At 45.0% G+C, this 20537-nt stretch overlaps 1 protein-coding gene across 4 annotated transcripts in view; it reads left to right on the top strand.

Annotated features, from left to right (window-relative positions):
- The first annotated feature begins 14029 nt into the window (after nucleotides 1–14029).
- Nucleotides 14030–20537, top strand: part of PDE1A (phosphodiesterase 1A) — a 188249-nt gene continuing 181741 nt past the window's right edge. The window contains exons 1-2 of one of the 4 annotated variants that reach the window (XM_029071987.1): nucleotides 14030–14045; nucleotides 14622–14732. In XM_029071987.1, the coding sequence (XP_028927820.1) occupies nucleotides 14044–14045; nucleotides 14622–14732 (113 nt within the window). In that variant the 5' untranslated portion in view covers nucleotides 14030–14043. Of the gene's footprint in view, nucleotides 14046–14258; nucleotides 14733–20537 lie in introns of those variants that run through there. The other 3 variants (XM_007671295.4, XM_007671293.4, XM_007671298.4) reach the window with 3 other exon arrangements.

Genomic DNA, 20537 nt, shown 5'->3' with positions numbered 1-20537 from the left:
TTTGGCAAGGTCAGTCAGTTGTAATAATTGAGTGCCTAGTGTGTGCAGAGCACTCTATTAGGCGTTTGGAAGAGTACATTATAACAATATAATGGACCCATTTCCTGCCCACAACGAGCTTATAGTCTAGAGGGACAAGGGACAAGTGTCTGTGTGTGTATATATATAAATATACATATTTATATATATTTTGTGTGTTTTTATAGAAATATATGTATATATACACACATATAATTTATAATATATAATATATATTATATATATTTATATATACACACACACAGAGCAGGTGTGGGCAATCTCTTACTGGAAAACACTTTGGCCTAGTAGAAAGGGCCACTTGTCTGCTGTGTGACCTTGGGCGGTCACTTCATTTCTCTGTGCCTCAGTTTCCTCATCTGTAAACTAGGGATTCGATCCTACTCTCTCCTACTTACTGCGAACCCCATGTGGGACAGCGACTGTATCCATCCTGCTTAGCTTGTGACTTCCCCAACACTTAGTACAGTGCTTGGCACATAGTGAGCACTTAATAAATACTCTTTAAAAAAAATACGCACCTAGCTGCCACATAAAATACTTGTTTCATCAAACCTACCAATCAGTTGCAACATTGATGTTAAAAAGATGCTTTAGATAAATGCTCCTACTGTACCCGAGAGAAAAATGTTTTCATTTTCTCCCAGAGCTGGGTAGATGGAATGAATTTGAATCTGAATGTCCTTCCCTAGAGAAGACTGCATCTATGAATTGCACTTGGGACTTGGAATATTTAGGGTTTTCACATCATCTGCTTCAATTTTCCTCAAACCATTCCTCTCATCAATCTGTCAATCTTATCCGTGAGCGCTTTCTGTGTGCAGAACACTGTACTAAGCAATTATGCCCTGAAGAGTTCAGTGTTGGAATGAAACAGAATAGATAGCCACAGGTGGCCCAAACCCAACTCTGAAATCCTTTCCGGTGTTTGAAGCATCTGGAATCTTGCTTCCATTTTCCAGCTCTCAGGAGGGAGCCGTTAAATGCCTTCTCAGAGCACCACGGCAACGCACTGAATAATGAAATAAACTTAGCGTGAAAATTCGATTGCCGTGAATTTTCAGAAGCTTCACCGAAGCCCTTTCTGTATACTTTCCTCTGGCGTCGGCAGCGGGCTAGGTCAGTGGAATGTTGGTGAACTTCGGGAAGGTCGAAACAGTGTGGTCCAGTGGAGACCCTACTTAAAGCTCACCTCCTCCAAGAGGCCTTCCCAGACTGAGCTCCCCTTTTCCCTCTGCTCCCCCTCTACCCCCCCTTCACCTCTCCTCAGCTAAGCCCTCTTTTCCCCCCTCTCCCTCTGCTCCTCCCCCTCTCCCTTCCCCTCCCCTCAGCACTGTGCTCGTCCGCTCAACTGTATATATTTTCATCACCCTATTTATTTTGTTAATGAGACGTACATGGCCTCGATTCTATCTATTTGCTATTGTTTTAATGAGATGCTCATCTATCCCCTTGATTCTATTTATTGCTATCGTTCTCGTCCGTCCGTCTCCCCCGATTAGACCGTGCGCCCGTCAAAGGGCAGGGACTGTCTCTCTCTGTTACCGATTTGTACATTCCAAGCGCTTAGTACAGCGCTCAATAAATACTATTGAATGAATGAATGAGAAAGTACGGGCTTGGGATTCCACTTGTCTGCTGTGTGACCTAGGGCAGCTCACTTCAATTCTCTGGGCCTCAATTACCTCATCCGTAATATGGGAAAGAATGTGGGACGAGGACTGCATCCAACTTGATTAGCTTCCATCTACCTCCGTGTTTTGCACGGTGTCTGGCACAGACTGTAAACTCACTGTGGGCGGGGAATGTATCTGTTATATTGTGCTCTCCCAAGTGCTTAGAACAGTGTTCTGCTCCCCGTAAGCGCTCAGTAAATATGACTGACTGACGTAGTAACCATTTAACATAGACGAGAAGCAGCGTGGCTCAGTGGAAAGAGCACGGGCTTGGGAGTCAGAGGTCATGGGTTCGAACCACAGCTCTGCCACTTGTCAGTTGTGTGACTGTGGGCAAGTCACTTCACTTCTCTGGGCCTCAGTTACCTCATCTGGAAAATGGGGATTAAAACTGTGAGCCCCACGTGGGACAACCTGATGACCCTGTATCTCCCCCAGCCCTTAGAACAGTGCTCTGCACATAGTAAGCGCTTAACAAATACCAACATTATTATTATTATTATATGATAAGAAAATTAAAAAAAAGCAGCATGGTCTAGTGGATAAAGCATGGGCCTGGGGAGCCAGAGAGCCTGGATTCGAATTCTGGCTCTGCCACTTAACTGTGGGACCTTAAACAGGTCACTTTACTTCTTTGTGCCTCAGTTACCTCAACTGTAAAATGGGAATTCAATGCCAGGCACTGTACTGAGCACTGGGTAGATACATGCTAAAAGAGTTGGACACAGTCCCTGTCCCACTTAAGGCTCACAGTCTCAATCGTCATTTTACAGATGAGATATTTGAGGTGCCAGGAAGAGAAGCCATTTGCCCAAGGTCACACAGCAGATGAGTGGTGGAGACAGGATTAGAACCCAGGTCCTTCTGACTCCCAGGGCCGTGCTCTATCCACGGAGCCATGCTGCTAAGCTCCCCCTCTTGCCGTGACATCTGACAAGGGATGTTCAATCCGTCAGCTGTACTTCTTAATGTTGGTATTTGTTAAGCGCTTACTATGTGCCGAGCACTGTTCTAAGCGCCGGGGTAGACACGGGAATCAGGTTGTCCCACGTGGGGCTCACAGTCTTAATCCCCATTTTACAGATGAGGGAACTGAGGCACAGAGAAGTGAAGTGACTCGCCCACAGTCACACAGCCGACAAGTGGCCGAGCTGGGATTCGAACTCATGAGCCCTGACTCCAAAGCCCGTGCTCTTTCCGCTGAGCCACGCTGCTTCTCGTAAGCAGAGAGCTTCTTCTTGAGAGCTTACTGTGTGTGGAGTACTGAAATGAGTGCTTGGAAAGTACAACAGAGTGAATTTGGTAAGACGCGTTCCCTGTCCACGAGGAGCAGGATATCTAGAAGGAAGAGAAAACAAGCTCAGTGTTAGGAAAGTGCCAGGAAACAAAATGCTATACCAAACCCAGGTATCCGTTTCACCTCTCAATATCCTAGGAGAGAAAGAAAGGTGAATATCTTGGAGAAAGGAGGGTCGCAAAGTGAAAAGTGAGAGCTTTTATGGTTTTTTTCTTCTTCTGTATTTTCTACTTTTCAATAGGAAATTTCAGTAAGAAAATCTCCCTAAAGGCCCTTGTTTGGAGTTAATCATTTTACAAATACCGATCTGAATTGCAAAGGGCATTTGCTTTCTCTGTAGATACAGAGATTTGATCAACCCTAGAGACACTGACCAGATAGCTGCAAATTTTATTTAGATTTCCTAATTCACTTTTCCTTGGGCGTTTTATCCATAATAGGGTAGGAATGCACTCAGATTCATCTAGGATATTTTGTGCAACCTGGAGTTCTTCTAAACTAAAATATGGGACAACGATCTTTATGCTCCTCGTTCTTCATCGTGGATATTATCTGCTAAGCTTCGCATAAAAAATGAGTTTAGAGTCAGTGGTGTTTACGGAGTGCTTACTTCTGCAGAGCATTATGCTAAGCGCTTGAGAAACTACAGCACGATAGTGTTGGTAGAAGTGATCGCTGCTCACAAGCAGCTTACAGTCTAGAGGGAGAGACAACCACTGAAATAAATTACAGCAAGGGAAAGGGGCAGAGTATTGCCTGCTGTGTGACCTTGGACAAGTCACTTAACCTCCTTGTGCCTCAGTGCCTCCATCTGGAAAATGGGGATAAGAGATCTGCTCTCCCTCCCTCTCTCCCCTCTCCCTCTTAGATTCTAAGCCCTGAGTGGGACAGGGACTCTCTCTGATCTGAATAATACTTACCCGGCACAATGTGTTAGCGTATAGTTGGCATTTAAGAAATGCCATGACTGTTGTTATTCTGTCAGAACATCTCATTTGGTGATGAACTTTTCATTTGCATCTCGTGTGTCTGATGTTGTTGTACTCTTCCAAGTGCTTAGTACAGTGCTTCACACACAGTAAGCGCTCAGTAAATATGAGTGAATGAATGTTATTCTGTCGGTGGTATTTTTATAATGCACGTTCTGTTTTTCCTGGAAATAGCAACCCAGAGTTTTCTGAAAATCATGTGAGAGAGGCCTTATTGGCGGGAGACTGAACTGGACACCCAGATTCATTAATAATAATAATTTATGGCATATGTTAAGCACTTCCTAGGTTCCAGGCATTGTTCTAAGTGCTGCGATTGATACAAGATAATCGTGTTAGGCACAGTCCCTGTCCCTTATGGAGTTCACAGTCAATTTCCATTTTACAGATGAGGTAACTGAGGCCCAGTGAAGTGACTTGCCCAGGATCCACAGTGACAGGTAGTGGAACTGGGACTAGAATCTAAGCCCTTCGGCTTTCCGGGCCCTTGCTCTAATCATCCGGCCACACTGCCTCTCTCAGGTCTGGGGAAGATGACCCAGACGTAGGCTGCCTCCGACCTCTCTCTCCCTCCTTCCTCCCTCAATCCTATTATTGAAAGGCTAATCACAGAGGGGAGATCTTTTTGGAAATGTCCCTATTTCTGAGGTGCTCTTAACCCCCAAACCTGCCTTCCGCGGAGGACGCTGAAATGGCAAAGGGGCAGAGATGGAGTCATATGGACACGACCATGTCCACAGGAAGTCTTGTCTGCTCCATTGGATCAGAGAGATTTTGTCTAAGTTCCCTGTTTTTTCTTTTTCCCAACCTCTGTTCAAAGCCTCACTTTTCTCTGATGGTGGTTGACACCATCTCCTTTCCCTCCCCACAGTTCCTTAATATGATTTCCAAAATTTTTCCTGTAACTCCTTCTCCCTCTCTCTCTTCCTTCCTCTTTCCCTCCCTCTCTCTCCCACTGTCCTCTCCCTTTCTCTCCCCCTCCTTTTCTCTCTTTCTCCTTCTCTTCCTCTTTCTTTCTCTCCCTCTCATATCCTGTTCTCCGGCATGACATTTTGAGATTTGTCACTGATTCTATTTAAAAACCTAGCCTGCCTCTGTTTTGGCTCAGGGAATTAAAAACACACATGTGGAAAGGCAAAGAGCGATTCAGGAAATCAGGGGAAAAATATTCTCATTTCTGCCCCTGAGCTCAAATACTTTGGCTATTTCGGAGGCAGGTAGAGGAGCTACTGTTCTGGAAAGCCAAGCCAGGCCATTTTGTTTCTTAATGGGCCTAGAAGTTTGGAATCAAACCTCCCCTCCTCTTGTGCTACTTCTAAGCCTTGCTGAAACACGAACTTGACCTTCTGGGACAGGTGAGAGCAGATGAGAGAAAAACGCTACCAAAAGCTGTATTATCTCCATGGTCTCTTGGGGTGAAGCAGCAGCATGCTTGCTAGGTCTCAGAGAGCAAAATTATGTGGCCTGGAAATCAAGAATGGATGGTTTCTTTTAAAACCTCTGTTGTTAATTTACAGAGAGACAAAATTGGGCTTTTGGGGCCCCCAAGCCCTCAAACGGGCGATTGAGTTCAAATCCGTTTTAGGGTTGTTGGTGTTTTTTTTTTTTTTTTATTTCCTCCTACTCTGTTTAGGGAAGCAGCGTGGCTCAGTGGAAAGAGCCCGGGCTTGGGAGTCGGAGATCATGGGTTCGAATCCCAGCTCTGCCGTTTGTCGGCTGTGTGATTGTGGGCGAGTCACTTAACTTCTCTGTGCCTCAGTTCCCTCATCTGTAAAATGGGGCTTAACTGTGAGCCTCACGTGGGACAACCTGATTACCCTGTATCTCCCCCAGCGCTTAGAACAGTGCTCGGCACATAGTAAGCGCTTAACAAATACCAATATTATTATTATTATTATTATTACCCCTGACCTTATTGGTGTCCTGACATGAATAGTCAGTTCTTCCGTAATCCACCTACAAGACGCAGGGAGGCCGCCTAATCTAGTATAAAGAGCCGAGAGTTGGAGACCAGTTCTGAAGGTCACTGTCCTGCTGAATGACCTCAGCTAAGTCATTTAATCTCTCTGGGCCTCAATTTCCTCATCTGTTCAATGGGGCCATGCTACCTGCTCTCCTTCCCTCTTAGACTGTAAATTCTGTGTGGGACTGTTTCTCCATAGGGCTAAAGCTGCCAAGACCAGGCCAGGCTGGTGAGAAGGCCTGTCTGGGAGGTGACTTGTCTTCCCCTCTTTCCCGTCACGTCCCGGGCCGGGCTGGCCGGGAACTGTGCGTTTGGCCACGCTGGAAGCATGAAGGAGGGAGAACCAGTGCCAGGTGAGGGACTGAAAGAATGCAAGGTGAAGACTGGGGAGGGGAGGATTCAGGGATTTGGAGATTCTGGCGAGCGGGATGGGGGAAATGGAGCAGACATAGTCAGAGAAGGCGTCTTGGAGAAGGTGTGTATTCAGTAAGGTGGGGAGAGGCGGGATTAGAACCCAGGTCCTTTTGACTTCCAGGCTCACGCTCTATCCGCTAGGCCGTGCTATGAAAAAGATATGCAGTTCTTGACAGTCAAGGAAAATGGGAGCTGAGAACACCATCTTTACAAAATTGAAGGCTAGTTGCTGAAGGATGGATTTGCCCAGTCGGATTCGGGATTTTTTTTTTTCTTTTAATGGCATTTTTGGAACACCTACTATGTGCAGAGCACTGTACTAAGTGCTTGGGAGTGTACAACGCAGCAGACTCGGCAGACACGTTCCCTGCCCACTACAGTTTAGAGGGGGCTGTCGTCTGTTCGCAACAACTACTCGTCAGGACTCGCCTCTCAGGTGATTTCTACGAGTCACAGCTCATTAGCACGTAGCCCCTCCTGAATCTTAAATTTCTGAAAGATAATTGCCCAGTGCCATCTGTGGGGAACCATTCGGGCCGAAGGCCGTATGCCTTAAACCCGGTCAGTTAACTTTACTGGAGTTGCTTTACCACCGGTCCCGTGGAGAATCCAAGTGACCATGGCTTGGTGACTCGTGAAGGAGAACCGAATGTCACGGCATAATTCGGGAGGCAGTGAGAGATGGCAGGTGGGGAAGGAGAGACGGCGACAATCGCTGGTTAGGAAATCAGTGCCTACCCACATCTCAGTTTAGAATGCCCATCTGGCACTTTAAATTGCTGCATATCTCTATGCCATAGAGTTCCGGCCTCCAGGAAACTCTCTCTTTACATCTTCTAAATCATAGGAATATTCCCGAATTGGATATTTTGAGATTTTTAATATACATGACCCGGAAAGGAAATTAGCAAGTCGATTTCTTTCTCTCATCAGATTCATCTCCAGAGGAACAAAAAAAAAAAATACCGCCACCAAAAATTCACATATTATGGAGACTAAAAATGAAAGAATTCATTTGACTCGTCAGTTCAGTGAAGAGATTTTTAGTGGGAAGAAAAGTTTTAAAAGTAATGAGTAACTGGGCTTCGAAGATGAGATTACGGATAATTAAGGGGTGAATCTCATGATATTCACCAAGGACCGAAAATCCTTACCCTCTAGATTGTAAACTCCAGTTGACAAGGATCACATCTACCCACTGTCTTGTACTTTCCCAGTTGCTTAATGCAGTGTTCTTTGAGAAGCAGCGTGGCTTAGTGGAAAGAGGCCGGGCTTGGGAGTCAGAGGTCGTGGGTTCGAATCCCGCCTCGGCCACTTGTCAGCTGTGTGACTGTGGGCAAGTCACTTAACTTCTCTGTGTCTCATCTGTAAAATGGGGATTAACTGTGAGCATCACGTGGGACAACCTGATTAGCTTGTATCCTCCCCAGCGCTTAGAACAGTGCTTTGCACTTAGTAAGCGCTTAACAAATACCAACATCATTATTATTATTATTACTAAGTCTAGCATTGGAGGTTCCCAGTTGGCAGACATTTACTTCACCAAGAAAATTGATCCAAAATTGCCCTGGATGAGAAGCTAGCTGGTAATGATTGATTAAGTGAAAAAAACACCATCTGGTAGAAATGCAGAACAACCCGATGATAAGAATCAATATCTTTTAAATTTCGTAAGCAGCGTTAGCTAGAGTTAATTAAGCTTTGAGTGTTTCCAAATGCCTGATTTGAAATTGGAAGGTAACAGGATTTATGTTATAAATTGATTCAAGATTTGATGTCTTAGATACTTGGAATTCATTTATTTTACTCTTGGATACTGCCTTTGAAAAGAGTGATTTATAGCACAGATCTATCATCTGAAGCCCAGATTTTCACAAAAATAGCATTAAGCATCATTTATCATTAATAATCATGTGGTTGTGCCTAATTTCTTAAGTCTCAGTGAAATAACTTATTTTGCCCCCTGAATTTCTAAGATAATCATACCTTTTCTAAGAAATTGTCAGTAATGAGGTCATCTTCTTATCGACTGAATTTCAAAGTTGTCTTTATCTCTCCAGATGATTTTGCAGGTCAACTTCAAATAAGGGCCTCCATTTTGGGGTAAATAGTTTCTTTTTAGTGGCTCTTTATGTTGCTTTAAGAGAAGATGCTCTCTCTCTAGTGACTCACCGTATTCTTCTTCAAAGGCCATCGAGTCATTTCCGACTCATAGCGACTCCATGTATGCCCCCTCTTCAGAACATCCCATCTTGAGGTCGTTGCGTATCCATAGGGTTTTCTAGACCAACTATACCTAAGAGAGAAGTGTCAGAGGATCAATTAAGAGTGTTTATTGTTCCGAACACAGCTTTATCGGCTTAGGAGAGTACAAAAGAGTCCATAAGCACGGTCCCTGTCTTCCAGAAGCTTACATTCAAGCAGGGGAGACCTATTCTGAAATAATTTAGAAATAGGAGGAAAGAGAAAAAGAGGGATATGAAGATGAGTGTATACTTAAATAAAAGGGTAGGTAAGATACGTGCCCAAGTGCTACGGAAGGACGTAGGTTCGAGGGCGCTCATATGGTGCAGAAGTGCTGAGGTGTCTTTGGGGAGATACAATCTCAGGAGAGAATCAGGGAAGATCTTCAAGGGAGATAGGATTTTAGAAGGGTTTTTTGAAAATGGTAACATCTGTGGACCTCCATTTGTTAAAAATTTATATTAATGCATGTCGCCCCCTCTCTAGACTATAGATTTATCCAAGATCCAAGCTCACTGTGGCTAGGGAATGCATCTGTTTACTGTGGTATTGTACTCTCCCAAGCGCTTAGTACAGTGCTCTGCCCATGGTAAGCTCTCAGTAACCACAACTGAATGAATTTCTGGACTGTGAGCCCGTTGTTGAGTAGAGATTGTCTCTATTTCATTCAATAGTATTTATTGAGCGCTTACTATGTGCAGAGCACTAAGCGCTTGGAGTGTACAATTCGGCAACAGATAGAGACTGCCCCTGCCCAATAACGGGCTCACAGTCTATTTGTTGCTGAATTGTATTTTCCAAGTGCTTAGTACGGTGCTCTGCACACAGTAAGCGCTCAGTAAATGCGATTAAATGAATGAATGTGTCAGATTTCCACGTGGAGGGAGTTTCAGGCATGCAGCCGTCAAAGCTACGGTTCAAGTGTCTGGTTAAGGCGACTTTATGTGGATTGTGTTTCCAGTGTTTCACATTTACGTTGAACATCTACAAAATGCCCAGAGTACATTTCTCTCTGAGCGCTGATGATTCCTAGTCCTTTACTCTCATCCTCTCATCCTTATTCCCATTTCAGAATAAAGGATTTATTTATGATGAAATTTAATCCTTCTCATCAAACCGGGTTAGCCCTTTATCCCATTCTCAGGATAAATTTATAAGCAGATCTTAATGGAAGTTTCTCTCTGACAAAGAATGTTTCTGTGAAAAGTTTTTGCTGTAAATTGTAATCACTAAAACAACACTCTCCTTGGGCTTGTAAACTCCTATCAACCCACTAACACACACACACGATTTTTTTTTAGCGTGAATAAGGATGCAAAGGTGTGTAATGAACTTAATGGCTTACTAATGGGAAGCAGTGTGGTCTAATGGAAAGTGCACCAGCCTGAGAGTCAGGGGAGCTGGGTTCTTATCCTGCCTCTGCCTCTTGGCTGCTGTGTGACCTTGGGCAATTCACTTAACTTCTCTCTGTCTCCATTATCTCATATGTAAAGTGAGGATTACATGCCTGTTTCTCCCTCCCTTTTGATGGTGGATCACATGGGGGACAAGGACTGTGTCTGACCTGATTACCTTGTCTCAACCCTAGCTCTGTGTTCAGAGATTACCCAGTAGTTGCTTAATAGATACACAATTATTATAAAATACAGAATTTTGGAGTTCAGGAACTGATTATACATAAGCCGATTAATTGGTCCAATATGTTTAATTAGCCTTATTGATGTCAACAAAAAGTAACTACCCTAGTATGATTCCGCGTTTCATAGATTTTCAAACACCTACAACGTTTTCATAATTTTGGGATACGTTAAGGGATTGCTATACTTCAAGCACCATACTGACTGCTGCGGTAGACAAAATGTAAGTCTCACCGAATTCCTGGCTCCCGTGAAGGTCATAGTCTAAGGAGGAAAGAATACAGGTAACAAATCCCTGTTTTACAGAGGAGGAAACTGAGGCACAGAGAAATGAAGTGATTTATCCAAGATCACGCAGCCAGCAAGTGACAGAGCAGAGCTAAGCCACACTGCTTCTCATTTTTAGGATCGAGAAAACAAGAGCAGGGATAGAAGTTAAGGTGGAAAGTTCTGGACTAGGGAACCAGTGAAAGAATGAGAGAGAAAGCGCCCATTCTTGTTAGCAAGAAATGGTCACCTGCTTTGTTTTTTTAAATAATACTATGTTTCAAACACTAGTCTAAGCACCGGGGTAGGAACAAGTGAATGAGGTAAATGAATGAGGTCGGGCACAGTCCCCGTCCCACATGAGGCTCACAATCTAAGTAGGAGGGAGAACGGGCGTCCCCATTTTACAGTTGAGGAAACCGAGGCCCAGGGGAGTGAAGTGACTTGCTCCAGCTCAAGCAGCAAGCAGTTGGCAAACTGGAATTAGAACCCAGGTCTTTCTGACTCCCAGACCCATGGTATCCACACTAGGCTACGCTGCTTCTCCTTCCATTTCCCCGCCCTGAGCTGAGCTGGCCTAACTGGGCTCTCTCGGGAGGTGTTGGGGGAGGCTGCCCATTGCTGATGTGGGGGAATCCATCCCTCTTTGCCCCCCCAAATTGTGTTGTGGGGTCGGTGTGCAGCGTGCAAGACGGCCACCAGAAGCGCCGTCAAGACTGTCAGTCAGTGTTATTTATTGAGCGCTTACTGTGTGCAGGACACTGTTCTAAGCCCTTGGGAGAGGACACCAGAACAGTACCACACACATTTCCTGCCCATCAGCCTGGTGGCCCCTAGAGAGGCTCCAGGGCCACTCCGTAGGATTGGGAAACTCCCGCTATTTCCGCTCTTTCGGGTGGCAGGACGTGGCCTAGTCTGGGACCCCGTGGGTACTCCTAGTCCACCCCCGAGGACAGAGGGACCATGGCTGCAGAGCAGCAGGATGGCCTAGTGGATAGAACACGGGCCTGGAGTCCACAGGCCGTGGGTTCGACTCCCACCTCCACCACCTGTCTGCTGTGTGACCTTGGTTGAGTCACTTGGCTTCCTCTATGCCTCAGTTACCTCACCTTTAATGAGGATTAAGACTGTGAGTCCCATTTGGGGCAGAGACTGCGTCCAGCCTGATTGGCCTGTATCCACCCCAGAGCTTAGGACAGGGCCTGGCACATAGAAAGCACTTCATAAATACCACAATTATGATTATTAGGGAGCCAGAGTCTCACCACCACTGCCTCCGTTGTCCTAGGTCTGCCTTGGACTTGGGCTTCAGGAGTGAGGGGGGTAGATCCACTGAGCTGAGCCTCTCCTAGCCCCGGTTGGAATGGCTTTCTTCATCAGTCGATCAGTCGATCGTATTCATTGAGCCTCCCTCGCTCTGCATAACCCCCGTCCAGTCCTATGGAAGCGGTGAGGCCTAGTGGAGGGAGCACAGGCTCGGGAATGAGGGACCTGACTTCTCATCCCACCTCTGACTCTTGCCTGCTGTGGGACCTTGGGTAAGTCGCTTAACCTCCGTGCCTCGGTTTTCTCACGGCAAAAAGGTGATTCAAAACCTGATCGCTCTCTTCCTTAGACTGTGAGCCCCATGTGGGACAGGGACTGGAACATCTCTACCAACAGTGGCAGTCAATTATAGTTTTTGAGCGCTTACTGTGCGCGGAGCGCTGTACTAAGCCCTCGGGAGAGTAAATGTAACAGTATAACAGACACGTTCCCCGTGTGCTCTGCACACAGTAAGCGTTCAATAAATACGATCGATAGATTGGTTGCATTTGATGTCATCTTGTATCTACCCCAGGGTTTAGTACATTTCTTGGCAAATGCCCTGATTATTATTATCGCTATCAGAATGGTCAGGCCTTTAAAGGTGCCTTGCTTACATCCCCCTGCCTGCTGTTCCGATTGGAGCGGGGTTTTTCTCCTCTGACCCAGAGGGGAAAATGGAAACAGCATCAGCGGCGTGGATAACTTGCAAAGTTTCAGCAAAGAAAGCAATCTTTATGTCAGTCGTCCAGTGAGTGGTTTTATGAGCCACATCCACCTGCTGGTGACCTCTCACCATCTTTGAACCCAGGGGACAAGTCCATATCCAGTGATTTAAACTGACTGATTATTAATGTTGGTGTTTGTTAAGCGCTTACTATATGCAGAGCACTGTTTTAAGCGCTGGGGTAGATACAGGGTAATCAGGTTGTCCCACGTGGGGCTCTCAGTCTTCATCCCCATTTTACAGATGAGGTCACTGAGGCACAGAGGAAGTGAAGTGACTTGCCCACAGTCACACAGCTGACAAGTGGCGGAGCCGGGATTCAAACCCATGACCTGTGACTCCCAAGCCCGGGCTCTTTCCCCTGAGCCACGCTGCTTCTCTAACCTCCGTGATATTAGGATATTAGGCATATACATGATACTTTCAGATTTTTTTTGCAGAAATCTTCTGTTTGCTATATTCCTTGAACTATCCATCCATTTATAAATTTATTGAGCTCTTAAATCAGGTTGACAAGAAAGTCACTCTGCTACAAATGTTATATTAGCTACAGGGACTATCTATAACTATACCTTTGTCTATATTATCTATAGCTTTACCTATATATTTTACCCTTATTTAGCTATGGAACTACATCTATCCATCTAGCTAGATCCCTGTCCTTTGCATTCCCCAAACGGTCTATAGAAATAATATATATGCAGATGTGTAAATAGTATATATTTTATACATATTTGTATCTCATATACATATGGCTCTGCCACTCGTCCGCTGTGTGACTTGGGGCAAGTCACAACCTCTTTGTGCCTCAGTTACCTCATCTGTAAAATGGGGACTAAGACCGGGAGTCCCACGTGGGACAACCTGATAATCTTATATCTACCCTAGCGCTTAGAACAGTGCTTGGCACATAGTAAGAACTTAGCAGATACCATCATCATTATTATTAATTTTTGTATGTGATTTCTACAGACAATTCAAGGACTACAAAGGGCGGTTTCGTGGGAAAGTGATACCGGCGAGAAAAAGAGGGCGATGAAAAAGTCCAAGAGAGACAGGAAGCCGAAGAAAGAGATCGGGGAGACAGAAGGGGAGATGGAGAGAGAGAAAAAGTTACGTTGAGAAGCTGTCAGGTGACTGCCTCCTTTCTCCATTTACATGCATCTTCCCTTATTTTTGTTTTTCTTCTAAAATAAACAAGCAGGTTCACAGACACACACAGACACAACAGACACACACACACACACTTTCCCCCTTCCAGAGGCTTCACAGAACAGGCTGTATTGCAGCTGCTGTGTTTGCCAGGGGCTCAGTTAGCAGTTCCCCGCTGTGCCGAGTTGCTAGGAGAAGGTGAATAGCCATGATTACAGCGTTGGTCGATGTACAGATTCTTTCAATAACAACCTGTGGAGCGAAAATCCAACCTCTGCCGAGATTCACGCTCTCTCAACCTGCTGACACGAATGTCGTTCAGTTATTTATTAAATGTACGGTGAATTTTAAGGGCTGGTTATATGAGAATTAAGAGAGTAAAAACCCTTGGCTTTTACCCAGCACTTTTATTCTCAGGGCGGTGCTGCTGTCTCTGCTTTTTACCATCTGTTTTCCTTTTGCCTCCCGCTCCTTTGGTGTAGAGAGAGAAATTCGATGTTTTTAAGGCGTGCTAAGAGTCATCCGCTTCGCTCCCATTTAGCCCACCATTCTAATAAACAGGAGGGATGCTTGTGCGCTTCGATGCACATAATTCTGACAAATGAACTGCGTGGGGGACAGTCTGTGCCGCCAGTCTGTAGTATCGTAGCCGGCTCACATGTGCGGATTATACTCGTGAGGTCAGAAGAGCTGTTCATGTGGCTGTGTGCTTGAGGGAAAGAGAGCGGTGGATTTGCCTATCAAAGCGAGGAGCGATTTTTGGCAAAGGCTTCCGTCGGTTTTGGTGAATCCGACGGGTTCTGACACGTGAGAGCGGCAGTTGAATTATGCGTGAGGTTTTTCTGGAGCTCAGTCGTGGACTGAGGGATGCTTTTAATTACCGCTTGAACCTGACTGATTGTCTATCGTAGGACGGCTGTCATGGGGTCCACTGCCACTGAGCTTGAGGAATATGGCAGCACCTCTTTAAAGTATCTGATAGGAGAACAGACTGAAAAAATGTGGCAACGGCTGAAAGGAATGTGAGTAGACTTTGCTTGTTTCTGTGTGTTCGTGTGCCGGGGGGGGGGGGGGGGGGGGGGTGGATTTCAGGCTACCAGTGGGACTAATTGAAATCTGAGCAGCTATTTGGGAGCAGTTATGAATTACTTGGAGCTTAACCCACAGAGATTCATTTCCCAGATCCTTTCTGATTCTTTTAGAAACGGACCGTCCCCGAACGGCATTTCGAGAATTCACAAATGTGGGAAGCGGGTCCCAGAGAGAAGGTGATACTTTTAGGGGAGTTCGTGTCCCTCATTTAGTATTCAGTCATATTTATTGTGTGCAAAGCACTGTACTAAGTGCTCGGGAGGGTACGGTACAAGGTAGAAGCATAACAAATAGTCGGCTCCAGCTATCTGTTTGCTTAATGGGAAGGAACCATGAGAGGATTCATTTTAGGTAGATAATGAGATCTTCCTCTCTGAATACTCATTTTTTCTCATGTGAAAGGAAAATGAAATCTCCACAGATCTTGTCGGCACCTAATCGGAGATGGTAGGTAGTAAATTCTCAGACTCTATTCATGCTCTTCTTATGCCAAAGGAGAGCAGGCATTAGTAGCAGGAGGTCACGGTTATTGAAAATAGTTACGGGAGGTGATTCACCACTCATCAAAGACTGTGTAAAGCAGCCAAGGTAAATGTCGGAGAAAAACTTCTTCAGCCAGTTGGTTCCTAAAATGAACAACTTTTGCATGCACTTAAAGGTATTTTGAGATGTGTAATATCCATTCTCACAATAGCATTCAGTGTTTGCGTGTCTGAATTGCTCAGAAATTTTTTTAAAAAAGAGAGAGACTAGTATTTGGATGAGATTTTTAATGCCAGTACTTAAGGGTCAGGCGTAGGATTGACATCTTTTTCAGTCTGGAGAAAGGAAAATATTTCTTGTACTAAAATAAGAAATCTAAGGCACCTCGTAGAACTCTGAATTAAGACTTTCCACTGTGACATCTCAGTTCGTATAGGTTTAGTATTTGTTTTTAAAACATCCACCTCCGAGCAGATCACAATTAGGTCTGTGGTGAGAATTAAAAGAAATTTGATTTGACAGATGGCAAACACCGTGAGGTAGCAGATCCCTGTCCTGGAGACATCACACGATGCATTATATTGACAGAGCGAGGTCTACGTCTTTGGAATGTTTGAAACCATATGTGCTTGTCGGCTTTCTTCTTCACATAACTAACTTTAAAATGAATTTCACGGCCAGACCGGTTTTACTCCCTAGGGTAGGATTTGCCTGGCAGAGAATCATTTTGAGAAAAAGGTGCTGGGTTTCAATCCACTCGGTAGATCGGGAGGACTTCTCCCGCAGGGTAGGTGTTCCGGCTTCGTGATGGTAGTCTCATGACCGACAGGATGGGCCCAGGATCAACTTCTAACATTTTGCTTCTGGAAAAATAGTTTGCCTCCTCTTTGTTAAGCGTGAATTCAATATGACGTGTGGTATGACCTAGCAGTGGCATGACGTCATTACACTGCATTATGCGATGCTGAACGTGATGTAATGAATTCGTAAAGAGAGAATGTTCCCATTCCCAGATCATTCAATCAGTGGCATTTTTTGAGGACCACTGTATCAAGCACTTGAATGAGTGTGGTGGGAAAGAGCACGGGCCTGGGAGTGAGACAACTGGGTTCTAATCCCGGCTCTGCCACTAATCTACTGTGTGACCTTGGACAGGTCACTTCTTCTTAGTGCCTCAGTTACCTGATCTGTAAAATGGGGATTAAATCCTCCTCCCTCCTACGTAAACTGTGAGTCCCTTATGGGACAGGGATTGAGTTCAACGTGATTGACTCGTAACCACGCCAGCACTTAGAACAGTGCCTGTCACATAGTAAGCACTTAAAAAATTCCATAATTGTTTCTCTATTACAGAGTTGGTAACCACAGTCCCTGCCCACAAGGAGCTTACAATCTAGAGGGAGACAGACGGTGATATAAATCAATTACAGAGGTGGATGTATGTGCTGTGGGGTTGAGGGTGGGGTGAACAAAAGGTGAAAATCCAAGTGTGACACAGAAGGGAAGAGGGAGTTGAGGAAATGAAAGCTTAGTCGGGGAAGGCCTCTTGAAGGAGCTGTGATTTTTAATAAGGTTTTGAAGATGAGGAGAGTGATGGTAAGTTGGATATGAAGAGGGAGGGAGGGAGCTCCAGGCCAGAGGCAGGACATGAGCGAGAGATTGGTGACGAGATGGACGAGATCAAGGTACAGTGAGTATGTTGGCATTAGCGGAGTGAAATCAGGGAGGTGAAGTAGGAGGGGACAAGGTGATTGAATGCTTTAAAGCCAATGGTAAGGAGTTTCTGTTTGATGGAAAGGTGGATGGGCAACCACTGGAGGTTCTTGAGGAGTGGGGAAATACGGATTAAAGGTGTTTTCTTAGAAAAAAATGTTCTGGGCAGCAGAGTGAAGTATGGCCTGGAGGTAGGGAAGTCAGCAAGGAAGCTGATTCCGTAGTCAAGGTGGAACAGGATAAATAATGATGGCATTTGTTAAGCACTTACTCTATGCCAAGCTCTGTTCTACCCACTGGAACACTGTTCTAAGCGCTGCTTTAACACAGTAGTTTGGATGGAGAGGAAAGGGCAGATTTTAGTGATTTTGGTGAAGGTAGACTTGACGGGATTTGGTGACAGATTGAATATGTGGGTTGAATGGGAGAGATGAGTCTAGGAGAATGCCAAAGTTATGAATCTGTGAGACGGAGGATGGCGGTGCTGTTTTTACAGTGAATGGAAAGTCAGGGAGAGGACAGGGTTTGGGTGAGAAGATGAGGAGTTCTGTTTAGGACAGGTTAAAGTCTGACGTTGTCAGGACATCCTTACAGTGATGTCCTGATGGCTGAAGGAAACGTGAGATTACAGGGAAGGAGAGCGGTCTCGGCTGGAGATGTAGATTTGGGAACGATCCACATAGAGATGGTTTTTTGAAGTCATGTGAGCGAATGAGTTCTCCAAGGGAGTGGGGTGTAGATGGAGAACAGAAGGGGACTCAGAACTGAGCCTTGAGCGACACCCACAGTTTGGGGTTGGGAGGCAGAGGAGACGCGTGTGAAAGGGTTTGAGACTGAGTGACTGGAGAGTTAGGAGGAGAAGTGTCAGTGAAGCTGAGGTTGGCTAACGTTTCCAGGAGAAAGGGGTGGTCCACTGTGTCGAAGGCAGCTGAGAAGTCGAGGAGGGTTAGGATGGAGAAGGAGGCCGTTGGATGTGGAGAGGAGGAGATCACTGGTGACCTCGGAGGGGATGGTTTTGGAGGAGTGAAAGAGGTGGAAGCCAAATGGGGGAGACTGGAGGTTTAAGGGATCAAAGTGCTTAACACCAAGTTTTTCTGGGGGACCTGCTCACCCCCATGACCCCTTTGCTTCATAAGCCAGTACAGTTAAGCACCTCGAGGGCAGAAATAGTGTCTACCACCACCATTGTATCCTCCCAAGCACGTAGTACACTTCTCTGCACACGGAAGACACTCAGGCCATTTATCGTTTCCTCTCGTGGGTCTCTGCTCTATATAATCCTTATAATCCCAGATGTGCCACTTGTCTGCTGTGTGACCTTGGGCAAGTCACTTCACTTCTCTGTGCCTCATTTCCCTCATCTGAAAAATGGGGATTAAGATTGTGAGCCCCATGTGGGACAGACACCGTGTCCAACCTGATTACCTTGTCTTCATTCCTTCGGTAGTATTTATTGATCACATACTGTGTGCAGAGCACTGTACTAAGCGCTACCACAGTACTAAGTGCTTGGAAAGTACAATTTGGCAACAGATCGATACAATCGCTACCCAACAATGGGCTCGCTGTCTAGAAGGGGGGAGAGAGACAACAAAACAAAGCAAGTAGACAGGTATCAGTGCTCGACATAGTTTGCACTTAACAAATACCACAATAATGATAATTATGGGTGAAATCTGTGAATGATAGCTTCACTATGTGCCAGGCACTGGGCTAAACGCTGGGTAGATGCAGGATAATTAGACTGGACCCAGGCCAATTCGACACTGACAAGCTTTTGACGACTGCCTCGCCACTGCTGCGCTTGATCAACTCCTTGCCTCTGCCCTTGATCTCCCCTCAGCTCTGTCCGACCACTGCCTCCTCATTCGCGGACCCCAGAACAATTACTTCACTCACACAAAGTCTGAGGCCAGGCCCATCTGCTGTTCGAAGTGAAAGAACATTGAGAACGTGAAGGAAAATTTGAGACGGAACCTTCGATTTCTGTTATCTTCCAAAATGCCCGCCGCAAATCAAGCGAGCGCTCTATCGTGCTTCACTCTCTGACTCTTAATCTCGCATAGGGACTTTATGGTTTATGTTCTTCATGGGTCAATTAGCAGCTGGGCGAGATATCATCTACAAAACCGCAAGCCTAGTCAGAGATGTTTTTTTACTGGTTCATGACTCATTCAATTTAAAATGTCCATTTAACGCTTAATGTTTTCCTTAGTATGCTACTAAGATTGTCATTGTGAAATGTTTTGGTGGAGTTCAACCCACTTGCCATTTTTTCCCATAACTAGTTCTGGTGGAAGAGAAAGTACAGTAGCGGGTAAGGTCAGTCGGCAATAATAATGATCATAATAATAGTGGTATTTAAGTGCTTTCTCTATGACAAGCGTTGTACTAAGTGCTCGGGTAGATATAGGATTGCATGGTTTAATGGAAAGGGTCTGGGTCTGGGAGTCAAAGGATGTGGACTCTTATCCCAGCTCTGCCCCTTGCCTGCTGGGTGCCCTTGGGTAAGTAACTTAACTTCTCTGTGCCTAGTTTCCTCCTCTGTAAAAAGTGCTTAAATGAACAGTGGGCTTGTGTGGAATTTGAACCCTGATCTCTCTTATCCAGAGCAAGAATAATGCCCCTAGACCAATGGGGCATATTGTAGGGACAAAATTTTAGAAGTGAAAGCTAGAAAGAGATATAATAATGATGAGGTATGAAAGGTGACGTATCCTACATGCTCACATTATATTAGAGTAAAAAGGAGGTCCACAAAAAATGCCATCTACCTGGAAAAAGAAACTGTCAGAGATGACTAAGGTTAACATTTGGTTGTCGATTCATATATCTCGACTGGAAGGCTGGCTGTCAGATCAATCAATCAATCAATGGTATTTATTGAGTGCTCACTATGCGCGGAGCACTGTACTAAGCACTTGGGAGATTACACTACAGTAGAATTAGCAGATATGTTCCCTGTCCATAATAGGCTTTCAGTCTAAAAGACTGTCAGATCTTCATAATTATGGAAAGAGGAGGGTTTTTTATTGTTAAAAAAAAAAAAAAGCTTCAGACCCTGTACAACATGCAGAATTGCGGTTTTCCACAATTACCATCTCAGACTGTTGGTATCAGTCGGTTAATCATATTTACTGAGCACTTCCTATATTCAGAGCACTGAACTAAATGCCTGGGAGAGTACATTATGGCAGAATTAGCAGACACATTCCTTTTAGCTGAGAACATCCACCTCAGATCAAATCAAAACCGGGAATCTGGAATATGATAAATTCTGTTATGCCACACCACATATTTTCATATGTATTTGGTCTAAAATCCTGTTAGGAAATCAGGGACTCTTCATTTGGTTCTGTGAGCCTCTTTGGCTAGGGCAAGCTGTAGCTCTGGAACAAATGGCTCAGTTTAGGTGTTTCTTCTAATTTTTTAACGGTTTTTCTTAAGCGCTTACCATGTGTCAAACACTCATCTAAGTACTGGGGTAGGTACATGTTAATTATTATTATCAGATGCAGTCAAGTCGTTTCCGATTCATA

This window comes from Ornithorhynchus anatinus, chromosome 9 (assembly GCF_004115215.2).
Source record: "Ornithorhynchus anatinus isolate Pmale09 chromosome 9, mOrnAna1.pri.v4, whole genome shotgun sequence".
Lineage (NCBI taxonomy): Eukaryota > Metazoa > Chordata > Mammalia > Monotremata > Ornithorhynchidae > Ornithorhynchus > Ornithorhynchus anatinus.
The sequence above is the reverse complement of the archived record's forward strand: the minus strand, read 5'-3'. Positions and strand labels throughout refer to the sequence as shown.